Source organism: Notamacropus eugenii, chromosome 1, assembly GCF_028372415.1.
Source record: "Notamacropus eugenii isolate mMacEug1 chromosome 1, mMacEug1.pri_v2, whole genome shotgun sequence".
Taxonomy (NCBI): domain Eukaryota; kingdom Metazoa; phylum Chordata; class Mammalia; order Diprotodontia; family Macropodidae; genus Notamacropus; species Notamacropus eugenii.
In genome coordinates this window covers 213194771-213219155 of record NC_092872.1, presented here as the reverse complement: position 1 = coordinate 213219155, position 24385 = coordinate 213194771, and the positions used below count along the sequence as shown (strand labels likewise).

Below are 24385 nucleotides of genomic sequence, written 5' to 3'. Positions count from 1 at the left end.
ATTACTCCCACGCATGCACTCTTAATCCCAGCCAAACTGGCTTACTTGTCCTAAGATATGAAATTTGATACCTTTGAACAAACTGTTCCCCATGTCTGGAATGCTCACCTTATTTGTCTCCAACTCTTAGGGAATCCTTAGCTTCCTTTAAGATTCAGTTCAAATGTCATCTCAGTCAACAGTCAATAAAGATTAATTAAGGGTCTCATATGTGCTAGGTAGTCAATAAGCCTTTCTTGAACACTTACTATATGTCAGGTACTGTGTTAGATGCTCACAATACAAAGACAAAGAAGAAAATCAGTCCCTGATCCTAAGGAGCTTACTTTCTGTTGGGGGAGACAAATGTACATGACAAGATAGATAAAGATGTATACAAAATATTTTTTACAAATACACATGAGTAGCGGTGGAGTAAAGTGTAAGGAGATTGGAAAGGTAAGGAAGGCTGTAAATAACTCTTTGAAAGCAAACAAAGGATTTTATATTGGATCCTGGAGGTCAGAGGGAGCTGCTAGGATTTATTGAGTAGGAGGATAACATGGTCAGACCTTGTTTTAGGAAACTTATTTTGCTAGCTGAGTAAGGAAAGACTCTGGTGGAGAGAGATTTGAGGCAGGGAGACCCACCAGCAGTCTCCTGTAAATAGTTCAGGCACGAGGGAATGAGGACCTGATTGTGTGAGTGGAGAGAAGGAAAGGGCGTCCGTAAGGTCCCTTCTGGCTCTAACATTTCATCATGATACCTTGCAGATTTGGGAGTGGTGGAAAGGGTTGGCTTTAAAGCCCTTTTCCAACACCTTTTCATAAAGCACCTCTCAGTATCCATCATTCTGAATGCTAAGTGTAAAGAGCCAAGTGACTTTAACAACTAGTTATCCAGAAATGATTAGTTACATTAGACAGATACCAGCTGGTTTGCTTCTTCTCCCTGGGTGTGACCTCCTCAGCAGAAGTCTTATGTTGAGTCTCTGTCTCCCCCTGGAGGAGAATATTAGGCTACCTTTCCTAAGGACCCTAAACCTGGGACTAGAATATATTAGAGAAAAACTGAGGGACCTCCCTTCTTCTCCCACCCCATTTACTCCGGCTGTTCTACTGGAGTCAATAGACCAGAAGCCAACACTCACGAAGGACTGGTGCCTCTGAGTGATGCTTACCATCTCCCCTCCACTGGACTGAAGACACTTTTTCAGGTGTTCTAGGCGCAAACATCCCAAGCTAGAGCTGTGGTATCTGCCACATGGAAGGTACCACATGAAGATCATGGGACCAACAGAAGATCGGGAACCCTGTTCTATCTTTAAGCATCCTCTGCAGTGCCTTTAGAAAAGACCAGTGAATACCATATTTGTTGATGGATTGGAGGGAAGCAGTTAGGCAGAGAAGTGTCCTCTGAAGTCAAAGAACCTGGGATTGAATCCCTGCTCTGTCACTACTTGTGTATACTTAGTCCCTGGAACATAGTAGGTGCTTAATATGGTGTGGTCTTACATATATGTATATGTGTGCATATGTATATGTGTATGTATATATGTAATGTGTGTATATTTGTGTTTGGTTGTAGCCTTCTCTAGGGTAGGGTGGGGAAGGGGGGAGAAAAAAATAAGTGCACAGCAGAGAACAAAAGAAAACTTAGAAGGAGGCACAGAAAAGCTGGTTAGCTTTGAAAACAATATGTAGTGTTTATTATACAGTTTTTTTGAAAAATGGAAATGTATTGTTTTATATTGAAACTACTATGTGCTGCTGTATACATGGAAATGTTCTTCCTCCCCCTCATTTTGTGTTTAAGTTTAAAATGAATGAACATTAAAAAAATATTTAGGGATTATCAATGTTGACCTTGCTTCACCTCACTAGGCCTCAGTTTCTCTGTCTATTAAATGAAAGGTTTGGCCTAGATGACTTCTGGGATCTTTTCCAGCACTCAGTCTAGAATCCTCTGATCCTAAGAGAATTTTGTGAGATCTAACCTGGATTTGCTCAGGGCATTAAATGCCATCCTCATATTTTGAAGCGAAGCCTCCTCTTAGCTCAGCAGGGCAGCCAGCCTGCCCAGCTGACCCTGGTCCATTTTTCTGGCATTTGACCCTTTCCCAGTGAATAATGCGTGTGATTCTGGGAGTGACTTTGGGAAGGTCTTATGCAGTATTCATAGCTAATTAATAGTCCTTGTTTAGTTATGATAGTGACAATGGCCTCGGATGGAGAAGCTATCTGAGAGGCCTGCGGTGGATTATATTCTGATGCCTGGTGTGTGTAAGTATTGCACTGAGCAGAGGACCGAGAAGCTCAGCTGGCTTCTGAAGTAGAGCAGGGGCTTGGAGAGGCTCCAGGAGAGTCTGCAGGAGCATCTTGACTGGTCTGATTGGGCAACTCATGACATGTTAGGATGTGGTGAGGTTAGCACGTCATTTTTGTAGGGGTTAATAGCCTCTGCTGCCTTCCCATTACTGAATGACATTCTCCAGTGGGCAGATGTGGGAGAGAAATAACAGATGACATTTATATAGCCCTTTACAGTTTACAAAACACTCCCAGATTTTTCATCCCATTAGATCCTCACAGCAGTCATATAATTAATCAGGGCTCTTTCACAGATGAGGAAACTGAGGTTAAGACAGGTTGGAATGACTTAGAGAAGTAAGTTACAAAACAACAACAAAAGATGATATGCTCATGAAAATCACCAGCATTGGAGTCTGGTTGATTTTTTTTCTTTCCAAGGAGGATTCCTCTTAGAATCAAGGGACCATAGACCAAGAACTGACACTTGTCTTGTATTTGTGTCTCCTGTACCTAGTGTAGGACCTGGCTGTGTGTCTAACCAATGCTTGTTGGCTGCCTAGCCAACAAGATTCCTCTATGTGATTTATTCTTCTAAATTTCTCCCAATGAAGCATTCTGGGGTTGTGAATGGTGGAAATGTAAGATGATTCACTTTGGCTATGTGTGAGGCCCAAAATCACAGTTTAAAGAGAAAACTCTCTTTGAAGTAGCAGGAATGTCTAGCAAGAGACCTTGTAGTTGAAAGTAATTCTGAAGTTTCTGTCTTAGTGACTTGTCCAGTGGCAGTTATGTTAGAATTCAAGTCATCTAGTTGATTCCTATTTTAATTACTTATTTTTGGCAATAAACTAACTAATTTCTATTTGCTGAAGGAGTATAAGTGCTGCCAGAACCTTCTAAATTTTGGTTCCCTGGGGTAAAGCTTGTATTACCCTACCCTAGTTTTGACTTTACCTCAGGATGACCTTAGCATCTGTGATCTCTAAGGTGACAAATCAAGGCCCCCTAAACTAATGTTTATAATATATTTTCCCTAATAAGAAACATGTAAACTTCAACAAGTTTTGGTATGTCTTGTAGTGTGGTTCTGTAAGGAGTTTGGGTTTGAAGTTAGAAAGTCTAGATCAATCCCAGCTCTGCCACTTACTAATTTTGGTGAATAGTATAATTAAATGATCTCTTGAGGCCTTAGTTTCCTCATTTACAATATTTTTTTTTGCTTGCAATATTTTCTCCTTAACCAGGGAACTCTGGAATTTGGCCACAATGTTCCTAGGAGTTTCTCTTTTTGGATCTCTTTCAGGAGGTGATCGGTGGATTCTTTCGATATTTATTTTGCCCCGTGGTTCTAGAATATCAGGGCAGTTTTCCTTGATAATTTCATGAAAGATGATGTCCAAGCTCTTTTTTTGATCAAGGCTTTTAGGTAGTCCCATAATTTTTAAATTGTCTCTCCTGGATCTATTTTCCAGGTCAGTTGTTTTTCCAATGAGGTATTTCACATTATCTTCCATTTTTTCATTCTTTTGGTTTTGTTTTATGATTTCTTGGTTTCTCATAAAGTCATTAGCCTCCATCTGTTCCATTCTAATTTTGAAAGAACTATTTTCTTCAGTGAGCTTTTGAACCTCCTTTTCTATTTGGCTGATTCTGCTTTTGAAAGCATTTTTCTTCTCGTTGGCTTTTTGAACCTCTGTTGCCAATTGAGTTAGCCTATTTTTAAAGGTGTTACCTTCTTCAGCATTTTTTGGGGTCTCCTTTAGTAAGGCATTGATCTGCTTTTCATGCTTTTCTTGCATCTTTCTCATTTCTCTTCCCAATTTTTCCTCCACCTCTCTAACTTGATTTTCAAAATCCTTTTTGAGCTCTTCCATGGCCTGAGCCCACTGAATATTTATTTTGGATGTTTGGGATACAGAAGCCTTGACTTTTATGTCTTTCCCTGATGGTAAGCATTGTTCTTCCTCATCAGAAAGGATGGGAGAAGATATCTGTTCACCAAGAAAGTAACCTTCTATAGTCTTATTTTTTTTCCCTTTTCTGGGCATTTTCCCCAACCATTTACTTGACTTTTGGGTCCTTTGCCAAGAATAGGATATACTCTGGGAATTTGTGAGATCTCAGTTCCTCCAAGGAGGCACGATCAAGCGTGTACTGGTCTGGACACAGAAAGGGATTTTTGTGCCCAGAATCTTAGCAGTTACCTCTCCACAGCCTCCTGGCCTCCAGTTCTGCCAAGTCAGCACTGGGGGCTGATTTTCAGATGCGCTGGATGGGCAGGGCCACCATTCAGTGTGAGACAAAGACCAGCTCCCCCAGGGCCTCCACACAGGGCTAAGGTAAGACTCAGCTCTTCAGTGCCCTCAGGGGTTTTTACACTCCAACAACGGAGTGGTCCGTACAGGCTGCTGCGTAGCTTCTGTGGCCGCTTCCTGCTATTAGAGCCATGGGAAGGCCCTTCTCCCTTCCTGGCCAGCTGAAAATACCCCATCACTGACTTTTGGCACCGCTGCTACTGGGACTGGGGATTCCTCTACTGGAGATTCTGCCCCAAAGGGCTGTTTGTGTGACCCAGGCTGGGCTGGGCTCCGCTCAGCATCCTGTGCAATACACGTTTCCTGTGGGCCTTTCAGGTCACCCTGGGCTGGAAATCTCCTCTGCTCTGTTGTTCCCCACTTCTGCTGCTCCAGAATTTGTTGAGAGTCCCTCTCTACAGGTATTTTATGGCAGTGTGGGGAGACCCTGAGTATGTGTGTCTTTCTACTCCACCTTAGCTCTGCCCCCCAGTTTCCTCATTTACAAAATGAAAGGGATTGCACTAGGGGGTTCCTTCCTTTCTCACATTTGAGTTTCCTAAATCTAACTCTTGTACCCTCAGTTCATTCATTAACAAAATTGTGCAAGTTGTCTGTCTGCTAGCATCCCCCAGTAGAAGGTATACTCTTTGTGCTTAGAGACTTCTTTGTCTTTTTGTTTCCTCATCCCTAGCACTTAATAAATATTTGATGAATTGAATTTGGGATCCTGGAAGAAAGGTTCTGTGATAGGCAATATATTAACGTAAGGAATTGAAGGCTGAATGTTCAAAATGATATTCTGTTCAAGTCACTTCAGCAAACATTAATTAAGCAACTATGCAAGGGATACTAGAACAAGCACAAAATGTTCCTCCCCTCAAGGACCTTATAATCTACTGGGAAATATCCCCTGTACACAAAGAAATAAATGCAGTTCAGTGCTCAGAGGAGGAGGTAAGGGTAGGGAGTTTCTACTAATGGTTTTTGGTGATCCTTGGACCCTGCTTCCCCTGAGTTTCCTCCTACATCTCTGACTACTTCTTCTTAATCTTCTTCCCCATCCTGCCTGCTAATGGGGGTATTTTCTTCAGCTCTGTCCTGGACCCTTTTCCTTCTCTTCCTATTTTCTCTCTCAGTGGTTTCATCAGCCCCTATTGCAGATGACTTTTCAGATCTATTTATCCCGCCCTCATCTCTGCTGAGTTTTAGTCCCATAGCACCAACTGACTGCTAGACATCTTCACTTGTTTGTCCTACAGGCAGATTAAATTGACTAAAACAGAATTCCTCTTATTTTATTTTTTCCAACCTCACCTTACTTGCTGACTTCCTCTCTTCAACTGAGGATACCATCATCTTTCAGTCAGCCAGGTTCACAACCCTTTACTTCCCCCGTCCCAGCCAATCATATGCCAAGACTTGTTGATTTTAACTCCATCTCTTACCTTTGTTTGGTCTTCCCCTGCCTCTCTCCCTTCCTTAGTTCAGGCTCTCATCCCTTCATGCCTACATGACTGCAATGGTCTTGGAATTGAATTCTGTTCAGCCTTTCCACTTTCCAATTTATCATCTACACTAAAGGTGTGGAGCTCCCTGATTACTCTGCGGGAAGCCAGAGCCAGATTAAAAACTAACTGGGAAATGCTGAATAAAATAAATAAAAATAGAATACAACATAGATGTTCATTTTGAATGTTCATATCTTTTAACTTAGTAAGGAACAGAGTTCCATTTCTATTTGAGCTGAATGACTCTGCTCTAAATACAGGTGTCAGATAGGTATTCCTAAAGCACTGATCTCACCATGTTTTTAAAAACAAAACAAAAAATGTCAGTGCTTCCCTAGCGACTCTAGCTAGGAGAGGGAGTCTTAACACTGGTTTGTTTGTTTTTTTGTCTTGGTTCTCTTTGGCAGTCTGGTTAAGCCTGTGGGATGCCTTTTCAAAACAATGTTTTTGAATGCTTAAAATAATATATGTAGGATTTCAAAGAAAACCAATGAAATTGAAATTAAGTTCTCTATCCGCATGTCTAGAGTGAGCTCTTTAATGGCCTGGGGGGTTACAGCTGTACCTCAGTCAATAAATATTTGTTAAGCACCAGTTTTGTAGTAGATACTGCGCTAAACTCTGAGAATTAAAAAAAAAAAGTCAAAAACCAATCCCTGCCCCTTCATATGCCTCACACCTCACATTCTAATGAGGAAGACAACACGGGAACATAAAAAAAATATACAAAGTCAATGAACGTAGTGTTAAATGAAAAGCAATGAGCAGTTGTAGGAAGTTGGAGAACCAGAAAAGGTCTCCGTTAGAAGATGAGATTTGAATTGGGTCTTGAAGGAACCCTGAGAAATGAAGAGGCAAAAGGGAGGAGCTAGATCATTCCAGGCAAACAGGTGAGAAGGCAGGAGGTGAAAGGTCACGTGTAGTGGAGTAGTCTGGGTCAGCTGCAGTTGAATGGTTGAGTATGTGGATGGGAATGAAGTAAAAGAAGACTGGAAAGATAGGAAATGGCCAGGTGAGCTCGTCTTTCTGACCAGTGTCCCATCTGTGATGGAAGGGTGCCTTTAATGACCCTATTATTGGGAGGAGGAAGCTTTCTTTCTGGTTTGTTTTGGTGTTTTGTCAGAGATGGGGGTAAAGCTCATTGGTTTATATGTTTTCCTCCTAGTTGTCTTTTGGGGAGATATTGCACTTGATGAAGAAGACCTGAAGCTATTCCATGTTGATAAAACCATCAATTCATCCAGATCTTCGCTAGAGAGAACCAGGCACATCACAGGTAAGACCCCAAAGCATCTTGCTACCATAGTCTCAGTTTTATCAGACCAGGATAGAGAGGAACTGAAGCCTCGGTGGCTAAAGATGAATGAGCCTGGGAATTTGATGGTGCCCATCCAACTGCAGAAATTCAGTTTCACAATCATTTATTAAGCATCTGCCCTATGTGAGGCCTCATCTCCATAAAGGCTGCTTTTCAGGACGATGGCTATTGGCATTGGGCTGGTAGCATTCCTATTCCCAAGGCTCTTGGGTTCAGAGTCTTGAGCTGACTCCATCAATATCTGAAGGAGATGGTGGTCAAGGAGGTGGTGGTTGGATTAGCTTGGAATAAGCAAACTGGCTGAAACTGGGCAGGTTAGGGGACAAAACCCTTGTGACCTCATGAACAAACTTTATTTAATGAGGTCGATATCTTCCACTGTAATTGTGGTAGAATTTTGTTGAATTCTGTTCTATAAAAATGGATTTTTCTTAAGTGTTTTTCTGAGCTAAGCCTATGTTTTTTCTTATTGGTGTTTGCTAAGTCTTGGGGAGCCAGTGCTTTCCATTGGAAAGTTTTGTTTTCCCTTCCTTTGGTGGACTTTTTAAAAAATCCATCTTAGAGATTCATCTGTTTGCAGTCCCAGGAGGAGCAAGGATTTACGCCAGGACCAGCTCTCATCCTGGGATGATATTTTGTGAAAAATTCAATTATCCTCTCTTTTTGGCAACTTGGTCACTTGGTGACTTCCATACATAACTTTCACAGACTCACAGACATAAACTGCACGTTGTATGGCCCCCGTGTTTCCACTTTCTTCAATAGAATTAATCCAGATTTTAACTTGCTGGTTCTATTAATATGATAAGCTCTTTCCAACCCACCACAATTCATTGTGGAGCTGTTAATGAGGCATTGATTTTACCATTGCAATGATTAATGCGTCAGCTCTTAAAACCTATATTTTGCAACAACTGTGCCACATCAGCAGGAACTAGACCTTGAGAGAGCACAAGGGGGAAATGCAATTTCAAAGGCACTGGGTCACAAAGATAGAAAACCTGTCTCTTGAGAAATGAAGCCAGGAGGTCAGGATGCTCAGCAGGTGAGGTACTGGGGAATCAAGGTCAACATGTGACCAGTAGCAGCAAGATTCACTTAATGCTAATCATTCAATAAACCAATCATTTAGTAATTATTAAGTATCTACCATCAGGTCTCTTAGTGACACAAGCAGTCCTGGGAGATTATAAATTTTGGGGCAGGAGTTTATCTGCATTGAAAGAAGGAATTTCCTTACCTGGTGTTCACTGTGCAAATAAAATCACAGGTTTGGTTATTTAAAAAAGTGCCCAGCCCTGTACTGGGTATCAGCAATGCAAAAAATGGAAATGACAGTCCCTTTTCTGAAGAAACTTCTCTTCTAAGCCAGGGAACTTCTTAGATTGATTAGACTCTTTCTATGTTTTCTACCTAGGGTCAGATTTGGTTGCAGGGTATTGAGAGGACAATGTTCCTCAAGGAGTCAGAGTGAGTAGAATCCAAAGAGCCAAGCTCTTCTTTTACAAACACTCCAGCAAGGATGAAAAAAGATAGGGTCTGTGTACTGAGAAACGATAAAAAACAATCTACAGAAAACTGTAGCAAGTGCATTTTGCCAGTCCAGGTCCATGCAAACACAGTCTGCAGGCACTAGAGATGGGTCCTCACAGAAAAGCCTGCCCTGGCTGTCATGGAAGCTAAGTGAGTGAGCCAGTGGTAAGCTCAGGAGGCCTTGAGTCTGAAACTGTGTACTGGGGGCGAGAAAATGGAAACCAGAACTGGAATCCAGTCAAGGGCATCTGATACCTATACCTGTGTGGCTCTGACTCCAAGCCAGGGGCTGAAGCCAAGAGGGCAGTGATCAAGGGACTGGTACCCTGGATCAATCTGGCCCAGTATGAACTACTCTGGATAGACAGCAACATGCTATGGCCACCTTCCACTGAAGTCCTTAGAGAACATAGCACTCAGTCCCCAGATCCTAGATAACATAGATAAGTACCAAAGAAAGCCCATTCATTTCTTGGAAGATCCTTCTTAAAGTAGCCAACCTCTGAGTTCCCTTACAACTTGAATATTCTTATCCTTACAGTCAGTTATCCTTGCCATCTCTGAAACCTTGGTTAGCCAAAGCCTTGTGTTTCAACTGCTTTACTTAAGCAGCAAGTTTTAAGCAATTTTTAAGTTTCTCACCCGAATGTTCTTTTCAGTGTTTCTACGTTTGAACACATTTTTCTTTTTTTTTTTTTGGTTTTGATCCATTCTTTTTCCTGGCCCTGTTGTTTCTATGGCTAAACATCCAGGGCTCTTTGGTTCCTTATCAATAAATAGAAACTTCTGCAGTGAGACACATTCTGCTTTCTATAAATACTATGGTCCTTCAGGATCTCAACCTTGCAAGCTATCCGATAAACTCCATTGTAATATGAATGTATTTTAGGAAGCTGGTTAAGGATGGTCTCTCAAGTCCTGACCCTCAACTCTCAGCCCCAGGAAGTTTCTTCTGAAAATTTATAAGGTTCCCTTTTACAATGCAGTTCAGAATCAGTAGAAAGGAAGAGAGAGCTAGAGCAGATGCCAAGGCTTGGAGCCAGATGGCAGAGTAGATCTGAGAGTAAGCTTCCGTGTATTGAACACAGATGGCAGGAGAGGTGATTTATGCCAGAAGAATTTAAGAGCTGCCACTTGAGGGCATTTAGAATTTAGATTAAGTGATACAGAGGTGCTAATAAAAGATTGAACACTACCTTGTAGTTGAGTATAAAATGAAATAGAAGAGTGGACAGAAGCAGTGGAAATGGCAGGGGCAGCTCACAGGAAGAAGAAAAATACCCAGTTTTGGATGGAATATTGGCCATTTGGACCATCAGGTCTTGAACTATAATCTTAGGAGGAAAATTGATTGATAATTTGGAGCAGGTCCAGGGGAGAGTATCCAGGGTTGTGAGGGAACTTTAAGCCATATCATGCTAGAATTAGTTGAAGGAACTGAGAGTTTTTTAGCCTGGAGAGAAGGCTTCAGCAAGGGTCTAAGAAGAGATAGAATTACTGTCAATTAGTTAGTCAATCAGCAAGCATTTCTTGAGTAATTGCTATGTGCCAGGCAGTGTGCTGAGCACTGGAAAATAAAGAAAGGCAAACACATGGGGGAGATGTTATGCAAACAATATTGTACATAAAAGATATATGTAATGTAAATGAGAAGTAAATCTCAGAGAGCAGACATTGGGGGAAGGAAGGAAGCCGAGAAAAAGCTTCTTGCAGAAGATGAGATTTGAACTGAGTGTTGGAGAAAGTTAGAAGTTGGAGTTGAGAAAGGAGAACATTCTAAGCATGGGGCCAGTGACAACACTGCGGATCGAAGGGATGGAGTATTATGTGAGAGGAGCACCAGGAAGATCAGGGAATTGTGGAGTATTTTAAAGGAGGTAAAGTCTAAGACCACTGAAAAAGTGTAAGGAATGGACCAAGTTATGAAGGTCTTTAAAAACTAAAGGCTTTTATATTTGATCCTGGAGACTTAGGGAGCCACTGAAATTCATTGAGTATTTGGAAGAGACCTCAGAGGCATTCTAATCCAATCTAGAATCCCTTCTAAAACATAACGGGCATATTGATATCCCCTCAAGTGCCAACTTTCCTCTTCCTCAACCTACTCATTTTTTGTGACTGCAACCTCTAGATGGGGTTCCAAGGCTGAGTAGATAAACTAAAAAGGGGCATTTATTTATATATGATTTTTCCAGGATGGAAGAACATTCTTGTTCCTTATCCTTTCATAGCCCCTGAATAGGTTCACATCCTGGCTGGTTGAATTCTTGAGGCTCAATGATTAGTCATTTTTGCCATTGACAGAAACAAACATTAATAAACATTGCAAGGCTGTCCTTACGTCCTCTTGGGAAAGATGACCTGGCTCTCTGTATGTGTTGCCACCCCTAGTAGAAAATGGGTTGGAGGCCACCACTGAGGTTTCACTGTTTGCCTTATCTTCCATTTACCTCTTTTTCTTCGCCTTTGAGATGGGGGTAGAGAGAATGTGTCCAAATGGATTATATCCAGTTGGGGTAAGTAGCTTCTATTGTTTCTCAGGAATGTGAGCAGCTGCCAGAAATAAACTTAAGTTACAGGCACAAAGAATCCCAATAGAAAAGAGAGAAAGAGAGGGAGGGAAGAAGGAAGGGTGAGTGAAAGATACAGAGAGGAATAGTGTTGGGAAGATGTTGGAGGACTTGGGTAAAATCTCATTTGCAATGAATGATTTTACTGTCCACATTGCCCTAATAATCATACATTTGCATAAGCTAGAATTCTTCTGGATCCCAAGCCAGGTATGAAGGTGAATCTTGGAAAATCTTGGAAAATCTTGGAAAAAGCAAGGCCTTAGGTACTCATGCTCATAACATCCATTTTTTCAGGTGTCAATTATTGAAAATCTACTGTGTATGAAGCCTTGTGTTAGACATTGTGTGTGTAGAGGTGGGGAGGGCATGATCAATTAGTTCAAATTGAATGAACATTTATTGAGTGTCCATTACATTACTGAGTGTTATTTTTAATTTTTTGTCTAAAACTGAGTAGAAATCATGTAAATAAAAGAAATCATGGTGGCTAAATGGATACTCATTACCACTTTGAGGAGAAGAAATTGAATTAAATTTGATGACTTAGGATTAATGTACCCAACCAAGGAAAAGCACAGTCAGTCCCTACTGCCTGACTTGGCCTCTAACTTTTTTTTCAAATGAGGCAGAATATTTCTATTCATTTTGCTGAATATCAATTCTTGCACTGTGCAACTGTTTCTTTAAATGGTGCATGACTCTTGGGTGATAAACACAATCAGTTCAGGGTGCTGATTGAAATAGTTCCTCATGTACTATGTCGCCATCATCACTATCTGAGCAATGCCCTGACCTCTAGATATAATGCTCACTAGTCTGGTTAGTGAAGGCCATCACACTGCCTTACTGAAATCTGTGTTTATCACATAACTCTTGGCTTAGAGTTGGGCAGTTTGGCTGGACTTGGGTACTTTGAATTGAAAGCTGATGACAAACACAGTCAAAGGTTACTTTTGAAAATTGGCACATTACCTTTGACATAGAGTTGTCAAAAAAAAGAAAAATCTAAATATAAGCTAGTATTCCAACATCTGAGTCAAGAAGGCTTTAATATATATTGTGATATATTAACTGTGGGGGCTTTGGGAGGGTGGAATCCTGGCAATGAGCCCATACTGTCCCAGTTGAAATGAGATATTATTAACTGATACCTAAACTAGTGGCCCACAATGGAACAAAGACATTTATGTGGAATGTGTCATTGCAAACAGTTTGATTATGTGTATTGATGGTGAAAAGGAGTCATGGCATGGTTATATCTTATTTAGAATTGGGTGACAATTGTTATTATTTTATGATGATATCTTATGATTATATATCTAGATGATAATTTTATGTATTCTCTCCATTTATATATTTTTATACAACCATGATCGTAATTAATGCCATTTCTTCTTGATTGATGGCTTTCTTTGAAAGATGATGACTTACTATTTGTAGGTCATGGTGTTTTATCTAAAAGACTGATTATGGAGGGTTTCCAGATTATTGTTTATCGGAAACTTAAGTATCATATGTTCACATCATATTGTTTTCACCATTCATTGACTGGAATGCAAAGATGAATAACGAATAGACCCGGTCTTCCAGGAATTTATAAACTAGTGGGAGATAAGACAAATGTACAAATAACTTTGAACAAAATGTAGAATTCAGAGGTATATGACCCAAAGTGAAAATGAAAATTCGTAGGGCTCAAGAATCAGTTCCTGAAGCAGAATATGTGGAAGAGATAGGAACTCTATGCCATGGGAATATCTCCAGAGGTTTCCCTTTCAGAGCAGGCATCTGAACCCCAAATCTATAGGGCATCTCACTTACCTCTGTTTATTTAGATGAACCTAAGTTAATTTGCCAGTGTATTTTATCTTTTCACTCTTGCTTTCTTATATTTTGGGGCTGCCCTGAGGTTGTAGATTTGTAGGTCTATAGCAGGGTAAACCAAATATGCCTACTCCTTACTGAGATTGCTTGAGGGTATCAAAATGACTTTGAATGAAAAATAAAAACATTGGTTGGTGGAATGTTGAGGATGGAGATGGTATTTCATAGACAGGTAGAGTTTTGATAGGTAGAGATGAGGGAGAGGGCATTCTAGGCATAGACTTCAGTGTCAGCAAAGGCATAATGGCAGAAAAGAATGGAGTGTGCTATTGATGTGTTAAACAGAAGAGACCAATGTGGACCACAATGTCTAGGAAGTCTTCCTAGAGAGGTGGACCTTGAGCTGGAGCCCTTAGGGGTATCCAGGACTGGAGGAGGCTCAGCCAGGAAGAGAAAGGCTAAGTGCCTTTGGTACCTGGGGAGGAACCTGTCCCATTGCACTCCCCAGAGTTCAATGCCAAGTGAAGGAGACCACACTCTATTTTGTAGACAGTAGAGAACCATGAAAATCAGAGGAAGGTTTAGACCATGAGTGAGGTTTAAACTTTGTCCTCAAGGAATTTGCCATCTAGTACAGGAGATAAGACATTTCCATAAATATATAATATTATACAAGGTCTTTGTGTGAGATGAGAACAAAGTGCTATCACAGTTGTGAGGAGGAAGAGATGATTTCTGAGCACAACAGCAGTGAGGGAGGGGGGAGCCCCGGGGTAAAGAAAGGATTCACAGAGAAGTTGGAACCTGAGCTGGCCTTTGAAAGGTGAACAGCAAGAAGTATTAGGGGGAGAGAAACACCTGAACAAAGGTACAAGTTCTTTTTAAGAGTTGTTTTGCCTTTATGTGTTTTCTGATGTGGGAACAATGTCATCACAGGTCCATGGAGTCGCTACTTCACTCTCCGCAGGTACTGTGGATAGAAGGCTGGGCTTGAAAGCAGGAAGGTCTGGGTTCAAATCTGTAAGACAGAAAAACACAGCACATAGTGGGGCTGCTAGCACAGGTTCACTCTTGATCTGATCAGACAGGAAAGACAGCTTCAAAGGGGTTAATAATCTTACTTTATTCTAGTCTAATCTTCTTACAAAGGTTGCTGATAATGGAAACACAATTCCTACAGTATTCCCTAATCACCCTTCTCACAGGGGCCAGTGAGAAGTGGGGGCAACTACCCTTCGTCTTAATGGAGTCAGTAGAGACAGATACAGCTTGTGCATCCCCTAAATCATCTCAAGCCTCAATGGGGGTCAATTGAGGCAAACACAGAGTCCCCCCAAGCCTTGATGGGGGCCTGTCAAGGCATGCACAGCATTCCAGCTTGTGTACTCAACCCTAAGATTCCCTCCAAGCCTCAATCAGGGCCAGCTGAGGCACACACAGCATTTGTGCATTCAACCCTAAGGGTTCCCTCCTCACTAATCAGTGCCCACCTGCTTTATAGGGCAACAGACAAAGAAGACATATAACCTCACAATAGCCTCATCCCTGTATCTCATTGCACAGTTGCAGCAGATGTTTCCAGTCTAAGCACAAATGTTTACGTTATTCATCATTATATAATGTTGTGCAAGCATGGTGGAGATGTTTTGATCCATAATCATAAGAACTCATATCTAATACCTGGGAACAAGAGATTGTTATGGTTATGGATCCTGGGAAACTGAAGTCTAGCAAATATAACAAAAATTCTGTTTACATACACTAAAATCTACCTTACTTAACGCTAAAATCCACCTTTCTTACTAAATCCCAACTTTGACACTTGCTAGCTTTCGAGCTTTGAGCAAGTCACTTAATTCCTATGACCCTCAGTTTCCTCATCTGTAAAGTGAGTATAGGAATGCTTACAGTACCTACTTCTCAGGGAGGGTTGTTGTGAGAATCAGATGAGACAACTTGTAAATTTGTAACTGTTCAAAACCTTATGTTGCTACATTTTCTTCTCATTATATACAAGGCATTAAGGTACAGTGGAAAGAGCACTAACTCTGGGATCAGAAGACCTGGGTTCAAATCCTGCCACCGAGACCTTCCTATATGTATGATCTTGGTCAAGTCACAACTCTGCTGGGCATCAGTTTTCTCATCTGTAAAATGAATGTGTTGGGCTAGATGCCTCTGAGGTTCTTTCCATCTTAGATCTACAGTCCTATATCATGTATCTAGTAAGTTCCTATCTCTTCTCCATATTCTGCTTTTCTTTGTGATCTTTGTAGCTTGGGGATTTCACTTCAGCAACTGAGTGACAGCCACTAATTCATTTAACAAACATTTATTAGGTATCTACTATGTATAATACATTATAATAGGAGACAGAGAGAGTAGGAAAAAACCCTCCTACTGGATTTGGCACCTAGGGCTCTATTTTCACATCCTAGCTCCCTCCCTTTCTGGGTGACCATGGTCTGGGTCTCAATTTTTCGTCTTTAAAATATGGAAATTAGACTAGATGACCTCTAAGTAGTCTCTAGTTCTATGATACTAAAATCCTACTATTCAGTTCATGATGGCATAATAGAGAGCTAAACTTGAAAACAGGGAGACCTAGATTCAAGTCTGCCTCTGACATATGTTGGTTCGGTGGTTCATTTAGCATTTTTCTAAAACTCTGAGTTGTACAGAAGGTGCCCTGCTTTGGGAGAGGGATTTTCTTCAGCTGGGAGTTCCTTAGACTAGTAAAATCACAGATCCAGTTCCTATTCCCCATTCTCCACTCCTTGCAACATTTATTAAGTATCTCTAATGTGCAAGGCATTTTCCTAAGCCCTGGGGATATAGGGTCAAAATTGAAAGGATCTCTGCCTTCAAGAAGCTAAAGGGGAGATGACGTGTACATCACATATATAGACACATGCATGTATCTGAATATATATGTATACACTCAGATTAAATGAAAGTTTGGGGAGGAAATGTAGTAACAATTGGGTGGACTGGGAAAGACTTCATGTAATATAGTAATTAGAATTGTAATTTACCCTTCTAAACTTGGGACGTGTGAACTGGTTATTTTTTTAAAAAATATTTTGATAACTTTATTTCAATATAATTGGCTTCCTTTGTAATCCTATATATTTCATTTCATTTTGTGCATTTAAAAATGTTATTCTGAGAAGGAGGTCCATAGGCTTCCCCAGACTTCCCAATGGGCAGTCACAAAAATGGGTAAGAACTCCTAATGTAATGAATCTTGAAGGAAATCAGCGATTCTGAGAAGTGGAGCTAAGGAGGGACCACATTCCCAGGTCTGGGCTGGGGAAGCCATTGCAAAGTCATGCCATGAGAAGGTGCAGGGGCCCAAAGAATTTTACTGAGATGGAGGTAGGGAATGTCATACATAGAACGAGAAGTTAATACTGGGAAGAGATTAACATTTGGGTGATCTAGGAAGGCTTTGAGCTTTGAAGTATGATCCAAATCCTGAGAGGCAGAGGTAAGGAGGAAAAGGTGTGCTCCTCAGCTGTGTGTGGTACAGGTGGTTGCTTTGTTGAGAAAGGAGCAGAGTTCCTTGGGTCCTGGCTTCTGAGCACATCTGTGATGCAGTTCAGAATAGAATGCCATGGCCTAGACTGTTCCCCAGGTACAATCAGGTGGACCCTTGGGGTTTGAGATGCTGCATCCATCCAGAGATGGCCATGGGTAAAAACTATAGTTCTCAGTAGCATAGTCTGGACACCTTGTTAGATGAGGTAAGATGCAAAGGAGAGGATATTTTTTCCTTCTCCAGAAGTAGTACTCCTTCCATGTCTCAAGGGTTCATAGATTTAGAGTTGAACAGCACCTCTGAGTCCCCCAAGTCCAATCTTCCACCCTTACGCCCTCATCTTACAGGATGAGAAAACAGGCCCATAGAGGCAGAGTAGCTTGCCCCAGATTCTCCAGGTATTACAGTATCAGAGCTGAGGTTCTAATCTGTGTCCTGTATCTCCAAAGGCAGTGCTCATTCTACTGCATGAGCATTGTGGATGGGCTGGGGGGGTAAGGGGATAGAGAAACAGAGGAAGACCTCGGGGGAGAGCATTCTCTAGGAAGAAAAAGTCTTTCTCTGTGCTTGATTTGCAGGAAGAAGAATACAACTTCTGTGCAGGCATCACCAAAGCTAGTTAATGAATGGAACCCTTGAATCAAACATTTCAAAGTTTCTTAGGGCTCCTAATCGGATTAGTTGTGTAGCAAGGAAGTACTTAGTACACACGTGGACACACACAGGCCCAGCTAGCACACAAACACATGTATGCACCAAGGAGACTTTCAGAGCAGTGACAAAAAAATTTCAGACCCTGCCCCGTTCCATTGTCCCCATGCTCTTCCTCCACAGTGCCAGAGGCTCTGTGGAGGAGGAAGCTGAGCAGTTGATACTTTGGAGATTTTCTTCCCACCAAGAGCTGTGGCAGCCAGGATTATACTTTCCCAGCTTTGGGGAATGTTTGGAGTTTACAAGAGGAAACTCGACTCAGTTGCTATCTCCATCAGGGTAATGGATCTAGTTTCTTCATTCCCATAATAAGGGGAAATGGTTTTAATTATTTATCAGTCCTGCCTGGGGTGGATGCTCCCTGCTGTGCCGGGAGTTCACATCCATCATTTTTTGAGAAACTGCTCTCCAAATTCATAGATGCTCAGACTTCTGCCATTTGTCTGTCTATAAGTCTGTTTATAAGCTCAATATTTCATTGAAATGCAAAATATAGTGGAAAGATAGATCGTAGATAGATAGAGCATTTATTATGCACTTACTATGTGTCAGGCTTCATACTAAGCACTGATAGATACAAATACAAGCAGGTAAGTCAGTCCCTGCTATGAAGAAGCTTCTATTCTAGTGTAGGGAGGAGAAAAGTGGGGAAAGACAACAAATTATTAAGTGCCTACTGTATGCCAGGCGCTGTGCTAAGCACTTTACAAATATTACCTCATTAGATTCCCATAACAATCCTGAGAACAATGATTCCCATTTTACAGTTGAGGAAACTGAGGCAGACAGAGGTTAAGTGATGCAGCACCATACAGCTAATAAGTGTCTGAGAGCAGATTTGAATTTAGATCTTTCTAACTCTAGGTTCAGTGCTTTGTCCACTATGCCATATAAAGGGGAGCTGGAAAGGTGGGGGGTAATAATGAAGGGGACTGGAGGGGAGAAGGATACCTGCCTGGAGAGACAAGGTTCCTGGTGAGGAGGTGGAGAAATCTAAAGAGTGAGAAATGGAGCTGAAAGGGAAGTGGGCTCCTTATAGTAGACAGTTCAGGGTCAGGGACTCAGCAGTCAGAAGAGAGGGTCTTGGTAGAGACTGGATTAAGGTCAAAAAGGTGTGGGATTTAGTGCCAACTCTGCTGATTACCATAGAAAGGCTTTGAAGTCCTTGCTAACCCATCTGCACCCTGCTGGCTTTCTACCCAAAGGATCTATGCTGTGGGTTCAGCTCGTCTATCACTTGTTCTAGGCATATGAATGAGGCTTTCTGAGTTTATTTCCCTCTTTCAGCCTTTGCTACCCCATTAGTGATTCTTTCTGTGCTTTCAGGCCTCTGAGTGTCTGAGACCCAGGCTATAGATGTCTGCCAGGTCTGTTGAGTTGTTGTCCCTTTTGCCAAGAAATAGGGATTTTTGAAAGCATTATTTCTTTCCTAGACATCTTTTTCTGTCGCCTATACCATCTTGCTTACATCTGGGCCTCTGGAAATTGACCTACAACTCTGCCAAGTCCTCTGAAGGGTCATTTCAGCTGAGACTTTGATAAGTGCTAGATAATCAGCCACTGTGGCTCAGACTTGTTTATGAATGAGAACTCCTCATGTTGGTACCCATCATAAGGACCTTGATGTCCAGCTGGGTCAAACCACTGAGTCCCAGACATGACAGAAAGAGGTTCTGATGGGCTGATCTCCCTGGCTCATTTCATTTAGGTTAATATATTTTGGTTGAATGAATGATTCCTGACCTAGGTTTTGCCCTTTCTGATGACTCTAGTCTCAGAGCAGAAGCAGCATCCTTAGCTTACTGCCACTGTTCCTAAGAAGTATGTTTTCCCATATTACCTCTTATAGAATGAATGTCCCCCAGACTCCCTCGTTCATTCCTTGATTCAACAAGGAGTTAGTTAGGACCCATTATGTGCCATATTCTTTGCTAGGTGGTTCAGAAGCAGAGAAAACCTGAAAGGGTCTCTACCTTGAAGAATTTCCATTCTATTGGGGAAAGGAAAGGGGAAGGAAGAGGGAGAGGACAACAGGTGCACACACTATGTAAAATCCAAAAGAATACAAAGGGTAAGTCCCAGATAATCTTGGGGTAGGGAATGGTATTAGCATCTGGGAGAGGGAGGATCAGGAAAGATGCCCCATGGTAGCACTAGGAATGCTGAAAAGCATCTGAGGTGAGGAGGGAGAGCGTTCCAGGAGTAGGGATCAACCACTGCAAAGGCAAGGAGATGGGAGATGCAATGTCATATACAAGGAAGAGCAAGAAGCTGGACCCCAAGAGGCAGAGCCTCAGGGGATGAAATGTCAATTCTAGAGCACAACAAGAATGTAGATAGTGGAAAGGGGAGTCATGGACAGTAAGCTAGGCAAGAGGATCTGCAGCCAGACTGTGGAGGGTTTTCAGTGTCAAACAGGAGTTTGTATTTGATTCTAGAGTCAAAAGAGGCCAGAAGATTTATGGGAGCAAGAAAAAGTGGAGCCTTTTTATTCTACTGGTGGGAGAGGCTGAGCCTCTTACCTGATTTACTCTACTTCCTGCTCATTGATTGGGTAGCACAATTAGTACCCTATTTATCTGCTGTCCTATTTTGTACCTGCTTCTTCAGGTTGTGGTGGAATGAGCACCAGATTTGGTATCAGGAGGCCTGAGTTCAAGTCGTGGTAGCACCACTTGCTAGCTGTGTGACCTTGAACCCAGCAGTCACTTTCTCTGAGCTTTTGTTCTCTTCATCAGGAGAATGACGAGGACAATAATAATTGTCCTGCTCAGCTCAGGGATGTTGGGAAGAAAATACCTTACTGACAATACAGTGTTCCATGAAAGTGAGCTGTTTTGTGGATTTGATGTGTCTCCCCAACTAGATGGTAAGCTTCTTGCATTTTGGGTGCCCACACACACTCTGAGATCAGAGATGCTGGGCTTAATTGTAGCTCTACCACACGCTCTGTGTGACCTTGGGTCTCTGGATGGCAGGGGCACCTGGGAGGTAGCTGGAAGCAAAGCTCTTCAGAGCTGACTCACCTTGCTGTAGGTGCCAGAAGAGTAGGTCCTTGTTGGTGGTGCTGCCAATAGTCTATTTGCACTCAGAGCTTTTTATAGATTCCCTGATGTCATCTGCAGTCATTTGGTGTGTTTCCAAAGCAGACGGAGATTGTTTCCTGGGAATTACTGCTTATATCTCCAGGGATGCTTTCAAAGTTTTCCTTTTTTCTCTTTCAGAGACTGGGTATCCCCCAGGACCCCTTACAATCCTGCTACCCCTTCCCCATGAAATCTTGGATTTCACAGCCTGGAATTCAGTCTTGATGTCCCTGACACCCAAGCTCTCCTTTCTGCCCTCACCTCTTTCTTGTCACCCAGTTCCTGGGCTCTATCTAGGCCATGTTCCATCTATGTTGATGTTTTCAAGTTTACCTACCTCATTTCCCTCCTTCAGCTCCCTCAGCCTTCTCAACAAGTCTCTCATGCATTGAATCTCAGGTTCATCTTCAACTCCTTTTCCCTCTCAGTGCCTATCGATTGCTCTGGAAATCTAAGAATGGGGCTCAGTCTGAATAACACAGAAGCAGCTGCAGGGCCTACAGGAAGAGAGGCTGGGAAGTTGATTCTTGTCTCACTTGCACTCAAATGGAGCCATGCATGAACCCAGTGCCTGTCCTGCTTCCAGTACAATCTTACTGCATGAAAACAAGGCTAGATTTAGACTTCAAGGCTATAATTCTGCTCTGTGACCATGGTCAAGTCTCTCAAATTCTCTGGGCCTCAGTTTACTCATCTGTAAGAGAAGATTCAATTCAGTTCACTTAATAAACATTTATCATCAAGCACCTGTTGTGTAGAAGATACTGCTCTAGATGCTACGGATACAAATACCTGCAAGGAACTTACATTTTTCTTGAACTAAGTGGCCTTCATGTCCCTTTCAACTCAGATCTATGATCCTCTGATTCTGGATTTGGCACTTGCTGTTCATGTTGCTTTATGGGCAAATTACTTAAACTTTTTGAGCCTCAACTTCATCGGTGAAATAGACTGTCATGAGCAAAGTATTCTGTAAACCCTAAAGTGTTATGTAAATGTGCTTTACCACTATAATTACTTCAATTATTACAATTACTTATAATAACAGTAATAGGGATGATAATCCCTCTTAGCACCCTCTTTCCCTTTTTCTGCTACCTTGCTCTTGTCACTGCAGAAACAGAAAGAGACTGCCCAGGACCAAGGGCCATTTTGTGTTTTCTTTGTATCCCGGGTTGCCATGGCCAGAGAATTCATCACCAAGTGGACAGCCTCTGAGAAATGCCATCTGTACTGGGAGAGAATACTTATATTGATGGATCCACAGATCCATTTGAGTATAGTACTAAGTGTTAATGATAATAATAAAGGCTGCACTTTGACCAGAAGGCTCTTTGAAGTCCAGATCTCAATATAGATGTGTGACCCTGGGCAAGTCACTTAACCTCATTTGCCTCAGTTTCCTCATCTATAAAATGAGCTGGAGAAGGAAATGGCAAACCACTCCAGTATCTCTGCCAAGGAAACCTCCAAATGGAGTCGCAGAGAATTGGACACAATTGAAAAGACTGAACAGCAGCACTTTCAGTTTTCATATCTGTTAACTATTTTAAAAAACTTATGTAATTCTGTGTTCATGTTGGCTCTTAACTTTTGTGTATTGTTTAAGCAGTTTATAGATGATCGAATGCCAGAGCTGGTAGCATAGAATGCTAGACACTGCAGGATTATAGACAGAGGCCTTCTATACCCTTCTTTTTCTAAATGAGAAAAATGAGAAACAGGCAGGTTAAGTCACATGAGTCATAAACATCCAAAGAAGGATCTGAACTCAAGTCCTCTGACTTTGGATCCTGTTCTTTTTCTACTGTACCATGCTGCTTCAGATCATCTAGGCCAACCTATTTATTTTATAAGTGAAGAAATTGAGTCCCAGAGAAACTAATTGACTTGCCTAAGTACACACCATTTAACACTGTAGTTAGAACCAGAGCAAGATCCTGTACTCTTGAGACTTCTCCACTGAGTTCTGTTCTAGAGAAACTCTGATATGAGCAGGGACTGATGGCTCATCCATTTTATTCATTCACAGTGGTAAAAGCATTATATCTATTATTACCTTCTTGAATGGGAGGATTGACTGGGTAGCCTTTGAAGTACCTTTGGGAAAAGCATTTTAAGAAAGCAGAACACTGTATTCTTAGCTAAAATTGGATGCTTCATTTCCCACTCCTTGTATTCCTCTGATCTTTGCTCATTTTCCCTCCTTTCCATTTCAGCTTTACTTTGTGCATTGCCTTCCCTCTTTAGAATGTAAATTTCTTGAAGACAGGGACTTTCTTTTCCTTTTTTTTTTTCATCCCTAACACTTAGCACAATGCTTGGCACAAAGTATGCACCTAATAAATGTTTAGTGACAGTTGACTCAGAAACTGGAGTATAGAAATTTTAGTCACTTATTTTTGCTTTTTACACTTATTTGACATTTTAGTCAATTATATGCATAATTCTGAATTGCTTTCCAATAGGGTCACAGTGATTCATAGCTCTTCCAATAATATACTAGTGTACCTGTCTTCTCACACCCCCTCCAACATTGACTATATTCATTTTTTATCATCTTTGCCAATATGCAGGGTGTCATGTTAAACCTCAGGGTTGTTTCGATGTTAATTTCTCTTGCTATTAATGCTTTGGAGCAATTTTTTACATTTCCTTCTTTTCAACTTTGGGCCCAGTTCATTGTCCAAGTATACTATCCGTCCCACTTATAGAAGACTGCTGGGCAAGTCCAGTTGAAATACATGTGAAATCTTAGTAAAAGATATTGTGGAACTTTTGTAACTACATCATTGTATTGAAGAAATTGAGACCCAGAGAGGTTAAGGGATTTACCCAAAGATACGGGAGATAAGTGGTGAAGTCAAATTCAAACCCAGATCTTCTGATTCCAAATCCAGTGCTCTTTCCACTGGGCATTGGGATTGGGAGTGGGAAGAAAGAGAGAGAGAGAAAGGAAGGAAGAAAGGAAAGCAGGAAGGAAGGAATGAGGGAAAGTAGGAAAATGGAAAGAAGAAAGGGAGGGAGAAAGGAAGACAAGTAGGAAGAAAAGGAGGAAGAAAGGAAGGTAAGAGAGAAGGAAGAGAGAAAGGAAGGAAGGAAACATTTATCAAGCTCTTACTATGTGCCATGGCATTGTGATATGTGTAAGTTCCTTGAGAGCAAGGACTTTTTTTTTTTTTTTTTTTGTATCTTCAGCACTTAGTATAGTACCTGGCCCACGGTGGATGCTTAATAAAATGCTGGTTGATTGTCTAACCACTCAGTATAAGACACTAGAGGGAGCATTATTTAGTAGATATAGTAGTGACCTTGGAGACAGAAAGGGTGGGTTCAAAGCCTACCCACTACCCACTATGACCCATGGTCCTAAATTTGGCCCCAAGGCCAAATTGCAATCCAATTGGGGAATTTATATAGTTCAGTCTTTTTGGCATCTTGATTTCTTTTTATATAGTTCTCAGGTCAGGAGGAAGACCCACCAATGATTCCCAGTTCTTTTGGAATCTGCAAGCCCAGGTGTTTACAAGGTGCTGAAGTGGAACCAGCTCTTGAGTGTGTCCTTTTCACACCTCCCTCTTTTGATAACTCAAACAGAGAACTGTTCTGTTCAGATGAGCTCCCTGTTCCTGCTGAAGACTGCGTTGGTCTCTTTGGGTTTACTAAGAAGAGGCTTTTTTCCCTCATTTCTCTTTCTTTCTTT

At 41.5% G+C, this 24385-nt stretch overlaps 1 protein-coding gene across 1 annotated transcript in view; it reads left to right on the top strand.

The window, feature by feature from the left end:
• The window catches only part of TLL2 (tolloid like 2), a 150319-nt gene that overhangs the window by 28778 nt on the left and 97156 nt on the right, over positions 1 to 24385 (top strand). Inside the window, 1 exon segment of the mRNA XM_072626432.1 lies at positions 7262 to 7372. Coding sequence (XP_072482533.1) covers positions 7262 to 7372 — 111 coding nt within the window.